At 42.3% G+C, this 15,953-nt stretch overlaps 1 protein-coding gene across 2 annotated transcripts in view; it reads right to left on the bottom strand.

Moving 5' to 3' along the window:
* Positions 1-5,106: 5,106 nt before the first annotated feature.
* Positions 5,107-15,953, bottom strand: part of LOC693461 (glutamate dehydrogenase 1, mitochondrial) — a 38,024-nt gene continuing 27,177 nt past the window's right edge. For both annotated transcript variants that reach the window (XM_015147058.3, XM_077946414.1), the window contains 8 exons: positions 14,555-14,734; positions 13,192-13,329; positions 12,966-13,103; positions 12,455-12,535; positions 11,439-11,562; positions 10,260-10,351; positions 7,956-8,018; positions 5,107-6,509 (listed from right to left, as the gene is read on the bottom strand). In XM_015147058.3, the coding sequence (XP_015002544.1) occupies positions 6,390-6,509; positions 7,956-8,018; positions 10,260-10,351; positions 11,439-11,562; positions 12,455-12,535; positions 12,966-13,103; positions 13,192-13,329; positions 14,555-14,734 (936 nt within the window). In that variant the 3' untranslated portion in view covers positions 5,107-6,389. The remainder of the gene's footprint in view (positions 6,510-7,955; positions 8,019-10,259; positions 10,352-11,438; positions 11,563-12,454; positions 12,536-12,965; positions 13,104-13,191; positions 13,330-14,554; positions 14,735-15,953) is intronic.

Raw genomic sequence — 15,953 nt, 5'->3', positions numbered from 1 at the left:
CCTGAGAAACTTTCTTCAACTTGGTCTATTCTGCTATTAATGAAATTCTTGTAGTGTGTTTTTTAGCTCTATCAAGTTGGTTACATTCTTTTCTGTACTGGCTATTTTGTCTGTTGGTTTCTGCATTGTTATCATGATTCTTAGCTTCCTTAGATTGGTTTTCAACATACTTCTGCATCTTGATGATCTTCATTCCTATCCATCTTCTGAATTCTATTTCTGTCATTTCAGCCATCTCAGCCTGGTTCAGACCCCTTGCTGGAGAGGTGGTGTGGCCGTTTGGAGGAAAGAAGTCACTCTGGTGTTTTGAGTTGTGAGAGTTCTTGCACTGGTTCTTTTTTATTTTTATAGGGTTATGTTCCTTCAATCTTTGAAGTTGCTGACCTTTGGATGGATTTTTTTTCCTTTTATCCTATTTGATGACCTTGAGGGTTTCACTGTGTATAAGGTGGATTCAGTCAACTGGCTTCATTTCTGGAAGATTTTAGAGGGCCAGCACTCAGCTCCCAACTCCTGGACTATGTGTGTAGTCCTGGAGGACTTGTATCGAGCCCCAACTTTGTTCTGTCTCCTCGAGGTTAAGAATCCACTGCACTGGGTGAGCCAAGATGCTCTCAGATGGCTGGTCACTACACTCTAATGGGTGGTGTCAGCCAAAGCATTTAGTAGTACAGAGACAGTGGAATCCATCCTCGTTTGCATGTGCCAGCAGCAGTGGCAGCAGCAGCATGGCTGCAGTAGGGTGCTAGTGGGTGCTGGCGTGCCTGCTTCCGTGTCAGCATTTACCACAGCCACAAAGGGAACACAGCTTGCATGGTGGGGGCCCCTGCTGGTGACTGTGCCTGTGGTTGCACCAGTAGTGGTGTTGACATGGGAGCAGGGTGCTGGGGAGTGTCAGCATTGGGGAGAGTGTGCTGTTCTTTGTGCCTAGTTTCACTTGGGGCAGTGCTGGCAAATGGGTAGGACACTGGCAGGGGAAGGGTTGGGGCTGGCTGGCTCTGTGCCCGCCAAGGCTCTTACTATTGGTGGTCAGAGGGGAGAGTGGTGCAGACTGTGCTCCTGCTGCAGCAGTTTCAGGGCAGGGTGTACACATATACACAGACTGGGAGGACAAGATAAGCAAAACCTGCCCATGCGTGCACGTGCTGGCAAAATTATGTGGGGTGTTTCCATGGGCCTGGGGGAAGATGCAATGTGGAAGGAGTGTGCAGGCTGGTGTGTGGCCCTGGGGGCTGCCCCGGGGGAGCCCTTCGCATTTCAGGCATGGTCCACCAGCACTGGAGGCATGATGTGGGCCCCTAGGGTGCTCAAGGCTTCCCTGCAATCAGGCATGGCCAGGCTGGGCCCTGAGAGAAGCCAGCCAACCAAGGAGTGCTCAGGTAGGACCAGCCCTGCCTGATGAGTAAGACTGCCCTGCAAAGTTCAGGCCCAACGGTTCCCCTAGGGCGAAACTCTCCTAGGGGAGCAAGTTGAGTCTAGGGGTGTGGCCGTCCCTGGCTGTGCTCCACTACAGCTGCTCCCGCTGCAAACCCTCTGGGTTCATCAGCTGGCTGCTGCCCTGGCTGCTTCTCCAAGCCTATCTCCCTTGCAACTCCATTGTACGTGATGGTCAAAGGATCTCCTGCCAGGATTCCAGAGGCTGGACGTAAGAAGCATTGCTCCTTACCAGTTCGACTCACCCTTTCCCCCAGTCACTGGGGGCCAGTAATGAGTTCCGGGATGCAGTAGCCCCATGCAGGCCTCCCAGCTTCCTCCCCCTTTAGCCTAGCTTCTATGTCTTCCCTCCATCCACTCCCAGTGCCTTCCCTCTGAAGATCCGTTAGGACTGCACCAGTGAAATCAGTCCCTCGGTGGCAGCTGTTGCACCTGGCTGCATCTAGTTGGCAATCTTAACATGTATATTTCCATAACTGATTTTCGTGTGATTTTGTACCCTGCAATTTTGCTGAATTAAAATTAGCTCTAGTAGGTTTATTTGTTTGGTTTTTTTGAGATAGAGTCTGGCTCTGTCAACCAGGCTGGAGTACAGTGGTGCAATCTTTGGCTCACCATTATAACCTCCACCTCCTGGCTCAAGTGATCTTCCCACCTCAGCCTTCTGAGTATTTGGGACGACAGGTGTAAGCCACCACACCTTGCTAGTTTTTGTACTTTTTGTAGAGATGGGCTTTTGCCATGTTGCTCAGGCTGGTCTTGAACTCCTGGGCTCAAGCAACCTGCCTGCGTTAACATCCCAGAGTGTTGGGATTACAGGTGTGAGCCACCACATCTGGCTAGTAGGTTCATGTATGTGTATATGTATGTGTGTGTATTCTATGGAATTTTCTAAATATAGAATCGTCATCTGACAAGAGTTTCACTTCTTCCTTTCCAATGTAGATGCTTTTATATCTTTTTCTTGTTTAACTTTCTTGTCTAGGACTTCCAGTACAAAATTGACTAGTAGTGATGAAAGTGAGAATCTTTGTTTCGTTCCTGTACTTAAGTGGAACACTTTCCATTTTTCACCAATGAGTATGTTGGCTATGGATTTTTCCATAAATTCTCTTTATTATTTATGAGAAGTTCCTTCTATTCCTAGCTGTGTTTTTGTTATGAAACGGTGTTGAATTTTGTCAACTACTTTCTCTGCATCTATTGAGATGATAATGTTTTCCCCCTTTGTTTCACTAATGTGGTGCATTACATCGACTGATCTCTTAGGTTGAACTCCTCATGCATTCCTGGGATTAGTCCCACCTGGTCATGGTGTGTATCACTTTCAGTGAGCTACTGGTTTTGGTTTGCTAGTATTTCATCAGTATTTTTGTGTCTATATTCATAAAGGATATTGTATGGGTGTATGTAGTTTTGTTTTTTCTTTTTTCCTTTTTTTTTTTTTTTTTTTTGAGACGGGTTAACTCTTGTCGCCTAGGCTGGAGTGCAGTGGTGCAATCTTGGCTCCCTACAACCTCTGCCTTCCAGGTTTAAGTGATTCCCCTGCCTCAGCCTCCTGAGTAGCTGGGATTACAGGCATCTGCCACCAGGCCTGGCTAATTTTTGTTATGTTTAGTAGAGACGGGGTTTCACCATGTTGGCCAGGCTGGTCTCGAACTCCTGAACTCGTGATCCGCCCACCTCGGCCTCCCAAAATGCTGGGATTACAGGTGTGAGCCACCGTGCCCGGCATGCTATTTCTTTAAAAAAATCTTTATAGGCCAGGCACAGTGGCTCACACCTGTAATCCTAGCACTTTGGGAGGCCAAGGTGGGCGGATTGCTTGAGTCTGGGAGTTCAAGACTGGCCTGGGCAACATGGCAAGACCTTATCTCTCCAAAAATACAGAAATTGGCTGTGCTTGGTGGTGGTATGTGCCTATAGTTCCAGCTACTTGGGAGGCTGAAGGGGGAGGATTGCTTGAGCCTAGGAAGGCTGCACTTAGCCATGAGCCGTGAGATCACACCAGTGCACTCCAGCCTGGACATCTGAGCGAGACTGTCCCAAAAGAAAAAAAAAAAAAAAAAGACAGGGATATATCTGCATGACTATGGATTAGGCAATGGTTTCTTACATACAACCTAAAGCACACCAACCAAAAGAAAAATAAATCATGCTTTCTCAAGATTAAAAAGGAGACTGTCAAGAAAACACAAAGACAACTAACAGATTGAGAGGAAATATTTGCAAATTATATACATGGTAAAGGTCAATTATCTAGAAGATATATATTTCAAAAGTTCATTTAGAGATAGGGTCTTCCTATGTTGCCTAGGCTAGTGTTGAACTTCTGGGCTCAAGTGATCCTCCTGCCTCAGACTTCTGAGTAGCTGGAACCATAGGCTTATACCACCACAACTGGATGTGGAATATGTCAAGAACACTTACCACTCAATAATACAGACAAAACCCAATTTAAAAATGAGCAAAGGCTTTAAATAGAATAAAAATGAGACATTTAAGATTGTTGAAAGTGGTTGCCTCTGGGCAGTGGAAAATGGGAGGCAGGTGTCTGGATTGGAGGGGATGAGCTATTGTGAACAATAAACCTTGTATCACTCTTTGGCTCTCTGGATCACAGTTCACAACAAGGGACGAATTTGCTCCACAGGGGACATTTGGCAATCTGAATATATTTGTCATTGTTATAACCGAGGGGTCTTGCTGACATCTAATGTGTAGAGGCCAGGGATATTACTAAATATCCAAAAGGCAGAGAGAGCCTAAAAGGCAGATATAGCCTAAAATGTCAATAGTGCTGAGGTGAAAAACTGTCTAAAGTATGTTTGAGGCTGGGTGCGGTGGCTCATGCCTTTAATACCAACACTTTGGGAGGCTAAGGCAGGTGGATCACCGGAGGTCAGGAGTTTGAGACCAGCCTGGCCAACATGGTGAAACCCCATCTCTACTAATACAAAAATTTGCTGGGCATGGTGGCGCATGCCTGTAATCCCAGCTACTCTCCGGAGGCAGAGGCAGGAGAATCGTTTGAACCTGGAAGGAGGAGGTTGCAGTGAGCCAAGATTGCACCACTGCACTCCAGCCTGGGTGACAGATTGAGATTTCATCTCAGAGTAAGTAAGTAAATGAAGTATGTTTGATAAAAATACAAACAGAGGTCAATGAAAGTTATCTGTTAAAAATATTTAAAAATCATAAAAACAGTATTTTATACAATATCTACAGACATAGTTTTCTTCATGTGCCATGCTTTGACTACCTTAACAAACAGCAGGGCCGGGAAAGCCTGTCAGGGATGTTTAGTGAATATGGAATTTACTTGCTTGTGAGTTAACATGCCAGGCTAACAGCTATTGATATTATTCAATAAAATACAAAAGAATTCAAGAATAAAGACTATGTTCTCAGGGATCATCTCTATAGTTCGTTACTAGGGAAGTTTCTCGGAACATGTAGAGCACCGAACAAAAACAAACAAACAAAACAACAACAAAAACTAACAAAAAAAAAAATCAAAGAATTCAAGAGTAAAATCTGGGCAGCTCACAATAAAGTGGAAGGAAATATTATATGGGTGGTCACTATAAACATTTCAGAAATCCAATTGCAGTATTATAACTTATGAAAAGAGAAACTACCACATATAAAAACACAGAAAAGAAACGTAAGTTTTGGAAAACGTAGACTTTTAATAACTGCTTTTATCACCAGGTTAAGCCATGCAGTTACAAAGTAGTAAGAAATTTCTGAAAGGATGTTATAGTTAAAAAAAAAAAAAAAAAAAAAAAGGCTGATTCTTACACATATTATTATATCTAGCACTTCATGGGGACACTACTGCTCAAAAGGCCCTGGCCAAATAACTCCCAAACGAAACACTCAACCCAAGGTCGTTTTCAACCCACTGTTAGTGATGCTGGGTGCAGAATGGAAAACCTCTAAAAGGAGAGGACACAAAGTCAGGTGAGTAGGGGCCATTGGCAATGCTCAGAGCCAGCCAGACTCCAAACAGGGAGCCCAAGTGGTTTTCTTCTGGGACACTCTACTTGAATTACTGTTTAATTAGTCAACCATAGATCTTCAAAAGAGAACAATTAGTTAACATGATAAAAAGGTTACTGCATTCTTTGGACTATGTGTCATAATTATACTTAGCAAATTCTGACAGTTTTAACAAAAATAGCCTCCATCACTTTGCAGGTATGAAGATAACTTAATTATCCACAGGGCTTTTAATGTTTGCTGGACAATACATGACTGATAAGCTATAAATGACACTGTTTTATGATATAAAAATACTAGTTTTTTTCATTTATTATTTTTATAGGCATTCACTGTTTGAGTCAAGGTTAGGCTTGTTAAGTGATTAAAGGCAATTTTATTACAGCAGCATGTACTTATTTTATTCTAAAAGAATAGAATTCATAAACAGAAACAGCTTTTATATTTGTTTGCAACCTGCAAAATTGAGTTATTTTGCTGATATAAAATACTAAGAACTCACTTGAGGACCATGCCACCTTCTCAAAAGGCCACACACCTACTTCTTAAATGTGCTAAAGTTACAGCGTGTCCCAGACTCGTCCAGAGCAAAATAAGCAAGCAACTGACTGCTCTTGCCTGTCCCTTCCCCAGCAATAGCACTGATTGTGTTGGGAAAAGCCACAGAGCAAGGCTGCACAGCCAGATGGAGGAGACTTTTTATTTAAAGGCAAAATACCCAAATGGCTCTCTGGTGTAGGTGATTTCTACTTTCACACTCAGCTTGTACATGATCCCCTAACCTTAATTTCTTTCTCCTTCAGGGGCTGATTTGGATTGACTTGTTGAGAATGGTATCCATTATTACTGAGTCAGGAGAGAAAGGGATTTCTGTGGTTACATGTAAACTTGTGATAGGTCTGCAGAAGTTACAGGTGAAGAGGGTAGTGAGGAAGTCAGCCACGATCCATCTATGTGAAGGTCACACCAGCTTCATTGTACACTTTGAAGACTTTCTCAATGGCATTGACATAGGCAGCTGTTCTCAGGTCCAATCCCAGGTTATACTTCATGGCTGTGCGCATAATTTGCTGAAAAGAAAGAGAAAATGCAGTGAAGATGATCCTGACTCAAGTGGCCAGGCCATAAACACACAAGGCCCAGACAGGCCTGGTCCAAGTTACCTTCTCAGTGTTTCAAGGCAGGACTTGGGCAGCCAAAGACAAACTACTGTAGCAGCAGAACCACTAGGTAAGAGGGCCTAATTCTCTGGACTTAACAATGGGGTGGCTGGGTGCAGTGGCTCACGCCTGTAATCCCAGCACTTTGGGAGGCTGAGATGGGCAGATCACTTGAGGTCAGGAGTTCTAGACCAGACTTGCCAACATGGTGAAACCCTGTCTCTACTAAAAATACAAAAATTAGGCCGGGGTGCGGTGCCTCACACCTGTAATCCCAGCACGTCGGGAGGCCAAGGCGGGTGGATTACTTGAGGTCAGGAGTTCGAGACCAACCTGACCAACATGGTGAAATCCCATCTCTACTAAAAATACAGGCACAGGGGTGGGCACCTGTAATCCCAGCTGCTTGGGAGACCGAGGAAGGAGAATTGCTTGAACCCAGGAGGCGGTGGTTGCAGTGAGCAGAGATCGCACCACTGCACTCCAGGTGGGAGACAGAGCGAGACTCCATCTCAAAAAACAAAACAAAAACAAAAACAAAAATTAGTTGGGCGTTGTGGCTCACACCCGTAATCCCAGCTACTCGGGAGGCTGACAGACAAGAATTGCTTGAACTCGGGAGGTGGAGGTTACAGTGAGCTGAAATTGCGCTACTGCACTCTAGCCTGGGCAACAGGGCGAGACTCCGTCTCAAAAACCCAAAAAAAGAAGGGAGTGATGAAAATGTCTAGAATTATAAAGTGGTGATGGCTCGAATATACAATAAAGGATGCCGAATTTTATACTTTGAAAGGATTAATTTATAGGACATAAACCCTAACTCAATAAAAAATTAACAAGAAAAACAACAGCACTAAGAAGCATCACCTTCTTCATCAATATCTGCTTATGCTATTTCACCATAAATCCAAGCAGACAGAATCTGAACCCAAGAAGAAATTAGGAAAACGGGACTCAAACTGTGGTTGAGGCCTTAAAGTAGGGATCAAGCAGTCAAAACAACTTGTGCTTATACCAAATTCTACAGTAAGGTAGCCTCCTGTAGCTGTAACATAGTGGCGCACTGAGCTACAACCCAATTTGGCTAACTACTCGATATTGGGCTAGCTGCCAACATCATTACCTCCTAAATCAGCCTTATTATTTCTTTCCAAAGCCTCATAAACGTATTTAAAGACTCTAAAAAAATTGCTCATCATCTGAGACTCAAAAAGCATGTGTTTTGCTACACACAAATGAGGACCATTGAACAGATTGCTATTTTCTATCAGCACACACAGTCTGGCGGCTGAGATAACACGGTTGAGTTACATTTCATGTGACTAGCAGGAAGGCAAACAGCATCTGCACACATACCCTGGCAGATCGCTCCATTGTGTACGCCAAGCCAGAATGCACGATGTCTTTCTCAGATGCACCCTATTAGGGAAAAAGAACACATGTTTAACAAAACCACAAAGACCTGCTTTGTGTCCCTGTATAAGACGACAAAGGATTCTTAAGTCAATATATGACCAGACAGAATTTTTTGTCTTTCAGCAAAGATATGTCATTTCTGTACAGTATCAAAGATACAGTATCTTGATACTCAAGTAACAATTTATTTTTATTTATATTTGACAGCAAACAAATACTCATGAAATAAGATTATGGTACAACAGTGAAGACAGTTTTTGGACCTGGACACATGAGGGTATGGAGTGAGATGAGCACCCTCCACTCATGGAGACGCAGATGCACTGAGCAATGTGTTACGCTGTTCATGCCATGGTGCGTTCACCTCGGCTCCCCAGAGAACAGGGACACCACCCAGAACCCAGAAAGGAATCTCATTAAACCCCAAAGCGGCTTGGGGGTAGAATTCTGCCTGCGTATTCAGTACTGCCAGCAACTTTTAAAGTTGTATAGATCTTAGCAGCTTCTTAATTTTACTGAACAGGAAACTAAGGACCAGAGAAGCTGGTCAACGTTACAGATAGCTATTTTTAGAGTTAGGATATGATCCAGGGACTTCACCATCAAGTCAGCTTCTCTCTTTCCTAATTTGTTTCTTGAAATGCTTTTTAAAAAATTAAGGATAATTAACTCACTACCACTCTTAAGGTGACCCAGCTACCAGGAGCTGGGTAGATGTGAAAGCTCCCAGGCTGCCTCAGTTTTATCTGTGAACAGATAGCAGGTTATGACTTGGAGTGCAAGGCAGTGAGAAGAGGAGAAAATACGATGTAATCGCTCAGGAGATGGGCAGAATGAATGCAACACGGAAAAGCAGTATGACTGCTGGGCAGCTCTGAGCACATACTTCAGGTTAGTGGTTAGGATGTGAACTGCCAGCAGGCCTCCTACAGTTAGAGGCATGGAAGAGACTGCTGGGATTTAATCAGGGCTTAGGTGTTAACAAGGGAGTATGACGAAGGAAACAAGACCGGGGAGTGACTGTAATGATGGAGCATGGAATTTAAGTTAGATAAGGAGGGAAGTGAGGGCACTGGGGGATGAGGGACAGTGGAAACATGGCAGGGTCATGATGTGGGTCCTGATACAGCCAAACAGGGACAGGGGGAAATAAGAAAGAGAGAGGTTGAGAACCCCTTTTTTTTTTAACTGACAAGGCATATGCTGGGCAGTGGGGTGACCAAAGAGAGTGGTGAACAGCCCTCTGGCAGCGGCAGTAGCAGCACAAGCCTTCCAATGCACTACTAGCCACTCGGGATGGATGTTCTGTATGAAACAGTGGCACACAGGAGACTTTCAGAGACAGCCACAGAACTGCACACTTAAGCAGGGAAGGGACTGGTGTATTCCAGATAGAAGGACCAGAACAAAGACATCACTCTAGGAAAAAGGAAGGCTTACTGAGGGGAATGGTTAGTACCTAGAATTGCTAAAGCATTTTTTCTTTCTTTAAAACAAAACCGTTAACTTTTTCCCATGTTGCAATACGTCTCAGAACGGTTTTCTATCACTGAATATTTCATAAGAAGATACATGATAACGTAGCCATTGTAATATATTCTTAAACTATGACTGAATATTTCCTAAGATGTATTATAAGATATATTATAACTCAGCCATTTCCCTGCACTTGAACTTTAAATAAAACCAAATTTAAAAACTGTCTACACTGTTTTTCTTCTTTTTTTCTTTTGAGATGGAGTTTCGCTGTTGTTGCCCAGGCTGGAGTGCAGTGGCGCGATCTTGGCTCACTGCAACCTCTGCCTACCAGGTTCAAGCAATTCTCCTGCCTCAGTCTCCCAAGTAGCTGGGACTACAAGCACGCCACCACGGCCGGCTAATTTTTTGTATTTTTAGTAGAGATGGAGTTTCGCCATGTTGGCCAGGCTGGTCTTGAACTCCTGACCTCAGGTGATCCACCTGCCTTGGCCTCCAAAAGTGCTGGATTAGAGGCATGAGCCACCTCGCCCGGCCTACACGTAGTTTCAGTAACATCACCGTGCATGGAGTGGTTCCTCCTCTTTTGAATTATTTTCTTAGGATAAATTCCCAGACAGGAGATTATCATAGCACCAAAGGGCAGGAACACTTTAATAACTTCACATTTTCCAAAGAGCTGCACCAATCTGCACTGTCACTAGAATAAAGGTACAACTGTTTCACCACATACATGGTGTGGTACAACTGTGGGGTGAGCACACTCACCGATATCCTGTCTTGGAACTCTGCCGTGGGTACAATGGGAATAGTTCCACCATGCTTTCCAAATTTTCTTTCTAAACTCTCTTGAACAGACACTATAGAAAAAACAAAAAAACAAGAGATCAAGATATTGCTAACAGAAAAAAAAAAAAAAGTAGAATCAAAAGTAGTCCCAAACAATAACTGTAACCCAAAAACTTATACAGAGTTTTAAAGACATAAAAGGGTTAATCATTTAAAACTCAGTCAAGAAGGAATAAAACACATCGCCAATTTCCTATATAAATGTGGATTTAGGTCACTGCTCTGTTTCCATAACACCCATTACCAGGGTTTTTCCTTGGCTCTATTAAAAAGAAAATGCTGGGGGAAAAAGAAAAGGAAATAGATGGAACACTTCACCCAGATTCTCACAGTGGGCTGAGTAGAGAAGCTCAGTAGGAGGTCTTGGTCTTATTTCAGCTTGATGAGAAATTCTACTCTTAACTGTGGAGCTTACTCTAGTCAAAGAAAAACAAGTATTCTCATCAGGAGTCTCAAAAACAATTCTTGACACTAGACAGGCCTTTACTAAGAGCAACCAGAGACAGAACTGAGTATTGACAGTGGGGTTTTAAAATCACACTTAAATAAATATTATTGGCTGGGCGCGGTGGCTCATGCCTGTAATCCCAGCACTTTGGGAGGCTGAGGCAGGCGGATCACGAGGTCAGGAGATCAAGGCTATCCTGGCCAACATGGTGACACCTCGTCTCTACTAAAAATACAAAAATTAGCCGGGTATGGCGGCGAGTGCCTGTAATCCCAGCTACTTGGGAGGGTGAGGCAGGAGAATTGCTTGAACCTGGGAGGTGGAGGCTGCAGTAAGCTGAGTTCGCGCCACTGCACTCCAGCCTGGGTGACGGAGCGAGACTCCCTCTTAACAAAAGAAAAAAAAAAAAGTAAATTATATTCTGTGAATATTACAACACAGAATAAAAATCTGGATATAAGTATATGGGAGAGTTAATATCCAGAAAGACATTGTGCATTTTTGGTCTAGGTTTCATGAGACAAAATATTATTTTCTTTTCTGAGACTCAATTCTTTCCCAAAGGGGTAAGTTCTCTTAAGTGGACCTTTTTACAGTCTTTTAGCTGGCTCAGAAGATGGGTTTTGGTGAACAAGATTATCGACACTCACTGAGCAAGTGGTAGTTAGAATCCCTTTCATATTTGAAGGTCAAACGGCCATAGCTGACATGATTTAGATTCTTCAGCCACTCAAAGTAAGATACTGTCACTCCTCCAGCATTCAGGTAGAGATCCTATACACAAAAATAAGACACCAAAGAAATTAGAAGACGATGGTTTTAGTAAAAGCTTAAAATGAACCTAAGACCTTAATTTCAATACCAAGGTAGACTGAACTTCAACTATCACAAATATATTTTAGCTAGTGTCAGGAATTTCACACTTAATTTAACACTCCTCCCCACCTCGCCTAATTCCATCTAACGCTTTTTCTATTTAGGGAGAAAAAAATCATTGTTTGGCTTATTAATCAATGAATGTTAATAATCTTTGGTTACAGCCTCTTCTCTACCAGAAGTTCTCAGACTAAATGGCTTGCCCACCAACCAATTGGATTGGACCGTCCACAGGGCCTCTCAGAAGACAGGATTCTTTCTCCTATTACCTAAGGGTAGCCCATTTCAGTTACGTTAAATGTCTCAAGTGCTTTCAGCAAAGGGGGTTCTTTAAAATGCATCCCAAGCCCACACTAATTTCTAATAACTTTTTGGTGTAGACTCATGCGTACCTGCTAAAAAAACCTGAGCATGTGTGCCTCATATTCGTTTTCTGAGTAAAGCCGGAAGGGGCACTTGAAATGCATAAGGTTAGGAATCATACAGAAAATCTTAGAACTTAAGTTAGAATAGTGTTTCTAACACAGCACACATTTCTATAACCAGACTCTTAGAAGGTTAAAGACATTCAGTAAAGACCGTGAAATTGGAATAAATGTTTAGATCACAGTGAAAAGTGACAGGCTTAGAATTAACCATGCTTCTACTATATTTTCTCAAAAGTGAAATAAAGATGAATTCACTCCATATAGCTTGGGAGACTAATAATTCCTCTCTTCCTCCAAATTCCTTGCAAAAGACAATTATGATTCTAAGTACATATAAAGCCTAATCAATATAGATGACCTACTGGAATAACCATAATGTTTCTCTCCAGGAAGATCTTGTCCGCTTCTGGAGTTGTTGGCCCATTGGCACCTTCAGCAATGATCTGCAAGAGAGTCAGGAACATAGAGAAATGCCAACAACACCGTCAAATCCCCTCCACTGAGAGCAAGAGATATGCATATATGAACAAGGGCCTGTGGGGAGAAGTACAGCTTCAGTTAAAATTAAATAGAGGTTATTTTGCTCTACAAAGTGTATAAAACTACCTTTTACTTTCCTGTTTATCTAGGTTTTTAAACTTTTTTTACAGGAGTGTCAGGCAGATGCGTTTTTTTTGGTAATGGTTGCACAACTCTGTGCAGGGAGCTAAAAGCCATTAAATTATTTACTTTAAATGGGAGAACTGTATGGTATGTGCAATATATGCCAATAAAGCTGCTAAAAAGAAAGAGAAAACTCAATCAGATTCTTCTATGACCCCCCGACGTCATTCACATTGATAATGTTAGTTCCGGTTTTTATAATGTTGTCACCTTGGCTTTGACTCTGGGCGCGTTGGATTTGGTCAACTGCTTCTCACTGGCAGCTGGGATCAGTATGTCACAGTCGGCCTCCAAGATGCTTCCTTCATAGGGCTTTGCCTTGGGGAAGCCCAGAATGGACCCATGTTGCTGCCATTGATTGAAAATCACAATTAATAGCTGCACCAGAGTTTAAATGTTTATATTTAGTGTCTATGCCATAAAAATGTATTAATACCAATTTGAAGTCTTCCAGTTCCTTTGGGTCAATACCATCTGGATTCCATATACTCCCATCAGACTCACCAACAGCAATACATTTAGCACCAAAACGATGTAAATATCTCATAGAGTGTAGGCCCACATTACCAAATCCCTGTGAAGAACAATTATCCATGACATAAAAATTAAAGTCCTGGTATAGACAGCAAGAGTCATATTGTGACCAATGTAAATCCACATTCTGTTCATTTAGTAGCTATTCTCAAAATTCTTTTGCCAAAAGAAACAATGTACTAACTGGTTTCTCTTCAACAATAAAATTCTCTGTTTAAGAATGTGATGACCGGGCATGGTGGCTCACGCTTTTAATTCCAGCACTTTGGGAGGCTGAGGCAGGTGGATCACTTGGGGTCAGGAGTTCGAGACCAGCTATGGCCAACATGGTGAAACCTGTCTCTACTAAAAATACAAAAAGTAGTCAGGCGTGGTGGTCTGTCCCTGTAATCCCAGCTACTTGGGAGAATGAGGCAGGAGAATCACTTGAACCTGGAAGGTGGAGGTTGCAGTGAGCCAAGATTGCATCACTGCACTCCAGCCTGGGGCAAAAGAGTGAGACTCCATCTCAATCAATCAATCAATCAATCAATGGCAGTGGTGGTAAGTACACCACCAGGTCTTTGATGATCAGATGTCGTATGTTGTGAAAAGGGATGTCACTAATTTGGACAAATATAACTTTTTTTTTTTTTAGAGACTGAGTCTCATTCTGTTACACAGGCTGGAGTGCAATGGCACAACCTTGCCTCAATGCAGCCTCCGCCTCCCAGGTTCAAGTGATTCTCCTGCCTTAGTCTCCCAAGTAGTTGGGGTTACAGGTGCCGCCATCATGCCTGGTTAAGTTTTCTTTTTCTTTTTTTCTTTTGAGATGGAGTCTTGCTCTGTCACCGAGGCTGGAGTGCAGTGGCGTGATCTGGGTTCACTGCAATTAATTAAGATTCTCCTAAGTAAAACACATGTTACCACATCAAATAAATTTGGGTCAATGTGTAAACCTTTCTACATGCTTGCGAAACTTAGAAAATTATGTTGAGAGACTTGCCCTTCTAGATACAATTTCAAGTTTGAATACTGACCAATATTTTGGTTGAATTTGGTGAGAGTTGGTAACAGTTTCACATCTACTTGAGAGATACTTAAATCAGTTCTAGTTACATGAATCATACCAAGGTTCAAAAAACAAAAGATCTATTACTCTGAAAACCACCACTCTAAAATTTAAGAGATTCGAGATAACTGAATTTTAAAATTACAATTCTAAAAACATTCAAAACTGTACTTAATGTCTATCAGTTATTAAGGAAACTTTTTTTTTTTTTTACCTGAACAACAAATGTTTTATCTCCAAACCCTGGTGTCATTCCTAAAATGCTCATGTAAGAAGCTTCATTGATGAAGTTTTCAATCCCATGGAAGACACCACGGCCAGTAGCAGAGATGCGTCCATGGATGCCCCCTTGGCTGATGGGTTTACCAGTAACACAGGCATGTGCATTAATATCCTGTAAGAGGGAGTAATTGAAAGAATGAAATGTCAAGTCCAATTTCTCTGTTGAATGAATACAACGAATTAAAGTCAAAGCACATTCTCATTTAATGCTAATGAGGAGTGTGTGTGTATGAATGTATTTAAGGTACACTTTTACCAATAGAGACAACACTCACTTTTTCAGCTTTCTGTTCCTAGAAAATACAATGAAATAGACTATATTTTTGGTTTTTTGTTTTCTTTTTTCCGAGACAGAGTTTCACGTTGCCCAGGCTGGAGTGCAATGGCGCTATCTTGGCTCACTGCAACCTCTGCCTCCAGGGTTCAAGCAATTCTTCTGCCTCAGTCTCCTGAGTAGCTGGGATTGCAGGCATGTGCCACCACGCCCAGCTAATTTTGTAATTTTAGTAGATACGGGGTTTCTCCATATTGGTCAGGCTGGTCTTGAATTCCTGACCAAAGGTGATCCGCCCACTTCAGTCTCCCAAAGTGCTGGGATTACAGGCATGAGGCACCACGCCCAGCAAAGCAGACTATATTTTCTGACAGAAGAAACAGAGTGCAGGGATTGAACATCAAGTAAGTACAAATAACATCACAAAAGTAGAGCTAGCTTAGCCTAAAAGCTATCATTCCTTCAACAAGTATTTAAGCTCTACTAAATCAAGGTACATATACATCTCATTCACAAGTGTCTCAAAATCTAGTATAAGACTTGGGCATGTCACCAAAACAGAGCCTGAGACAGGAAGAGGCTTTACAATTTTCTTGGATGGGAAGACTCAATGTTGTATTCTGCCACTTGTTAAAAAGAAGTTTTTAATATAATTTGATACTTAATATAACAAGATATTCAAGTTCTTTTAAGAGTAGACTAACGAAAGTATTTAATGAAATATTTTAAAAAAGGTATGTGTGGGTGAGAGTCCTGTGCTTCTGTGTGAGTAGAGTATCTTTGGTAGCAGTGGTTAGCTCTGCAAAGTGGAGATGGGGTTAGCAGTCTTCACCACCCATCTTTCCTTCCTCTTTCAACTGAAGATGTGCATATATTCTTGTTCAGAAACAGGTGTAATTGAAAAAAAAAGAAGAATGGGGCTCAGGAGGGCTTCCCTTCAAAGGCATCAGTTAGACTATAAACATGGCCACCGGAACACTGCAGAGTAAACTCACTGGTAGCGCAGGAGAAACTAGAGACAGTCTTATTTTATACAGGCAATCAATATAAAATGAAA

This window comes from Macaca mulatta, chromosome 9 (assembly GCF_049350105.2).
Source record: "Macaca mulatta isolate MMU2019108-1 chromosome 9, T2T-MMU8v2.0, whole genome shotgun sequence".
In the NCBI taxonomy this organism is placed as follows: Eukaryota; Metazoa; Chordata; class Mammalia; order Primates; family Cercopithecidae; genus Macaca; species Macaca mulatta.
Note: the sequence above shows the minus strand (reverse complement) of the source record. Positions and strands in the feature narration are given on the sequence as shown.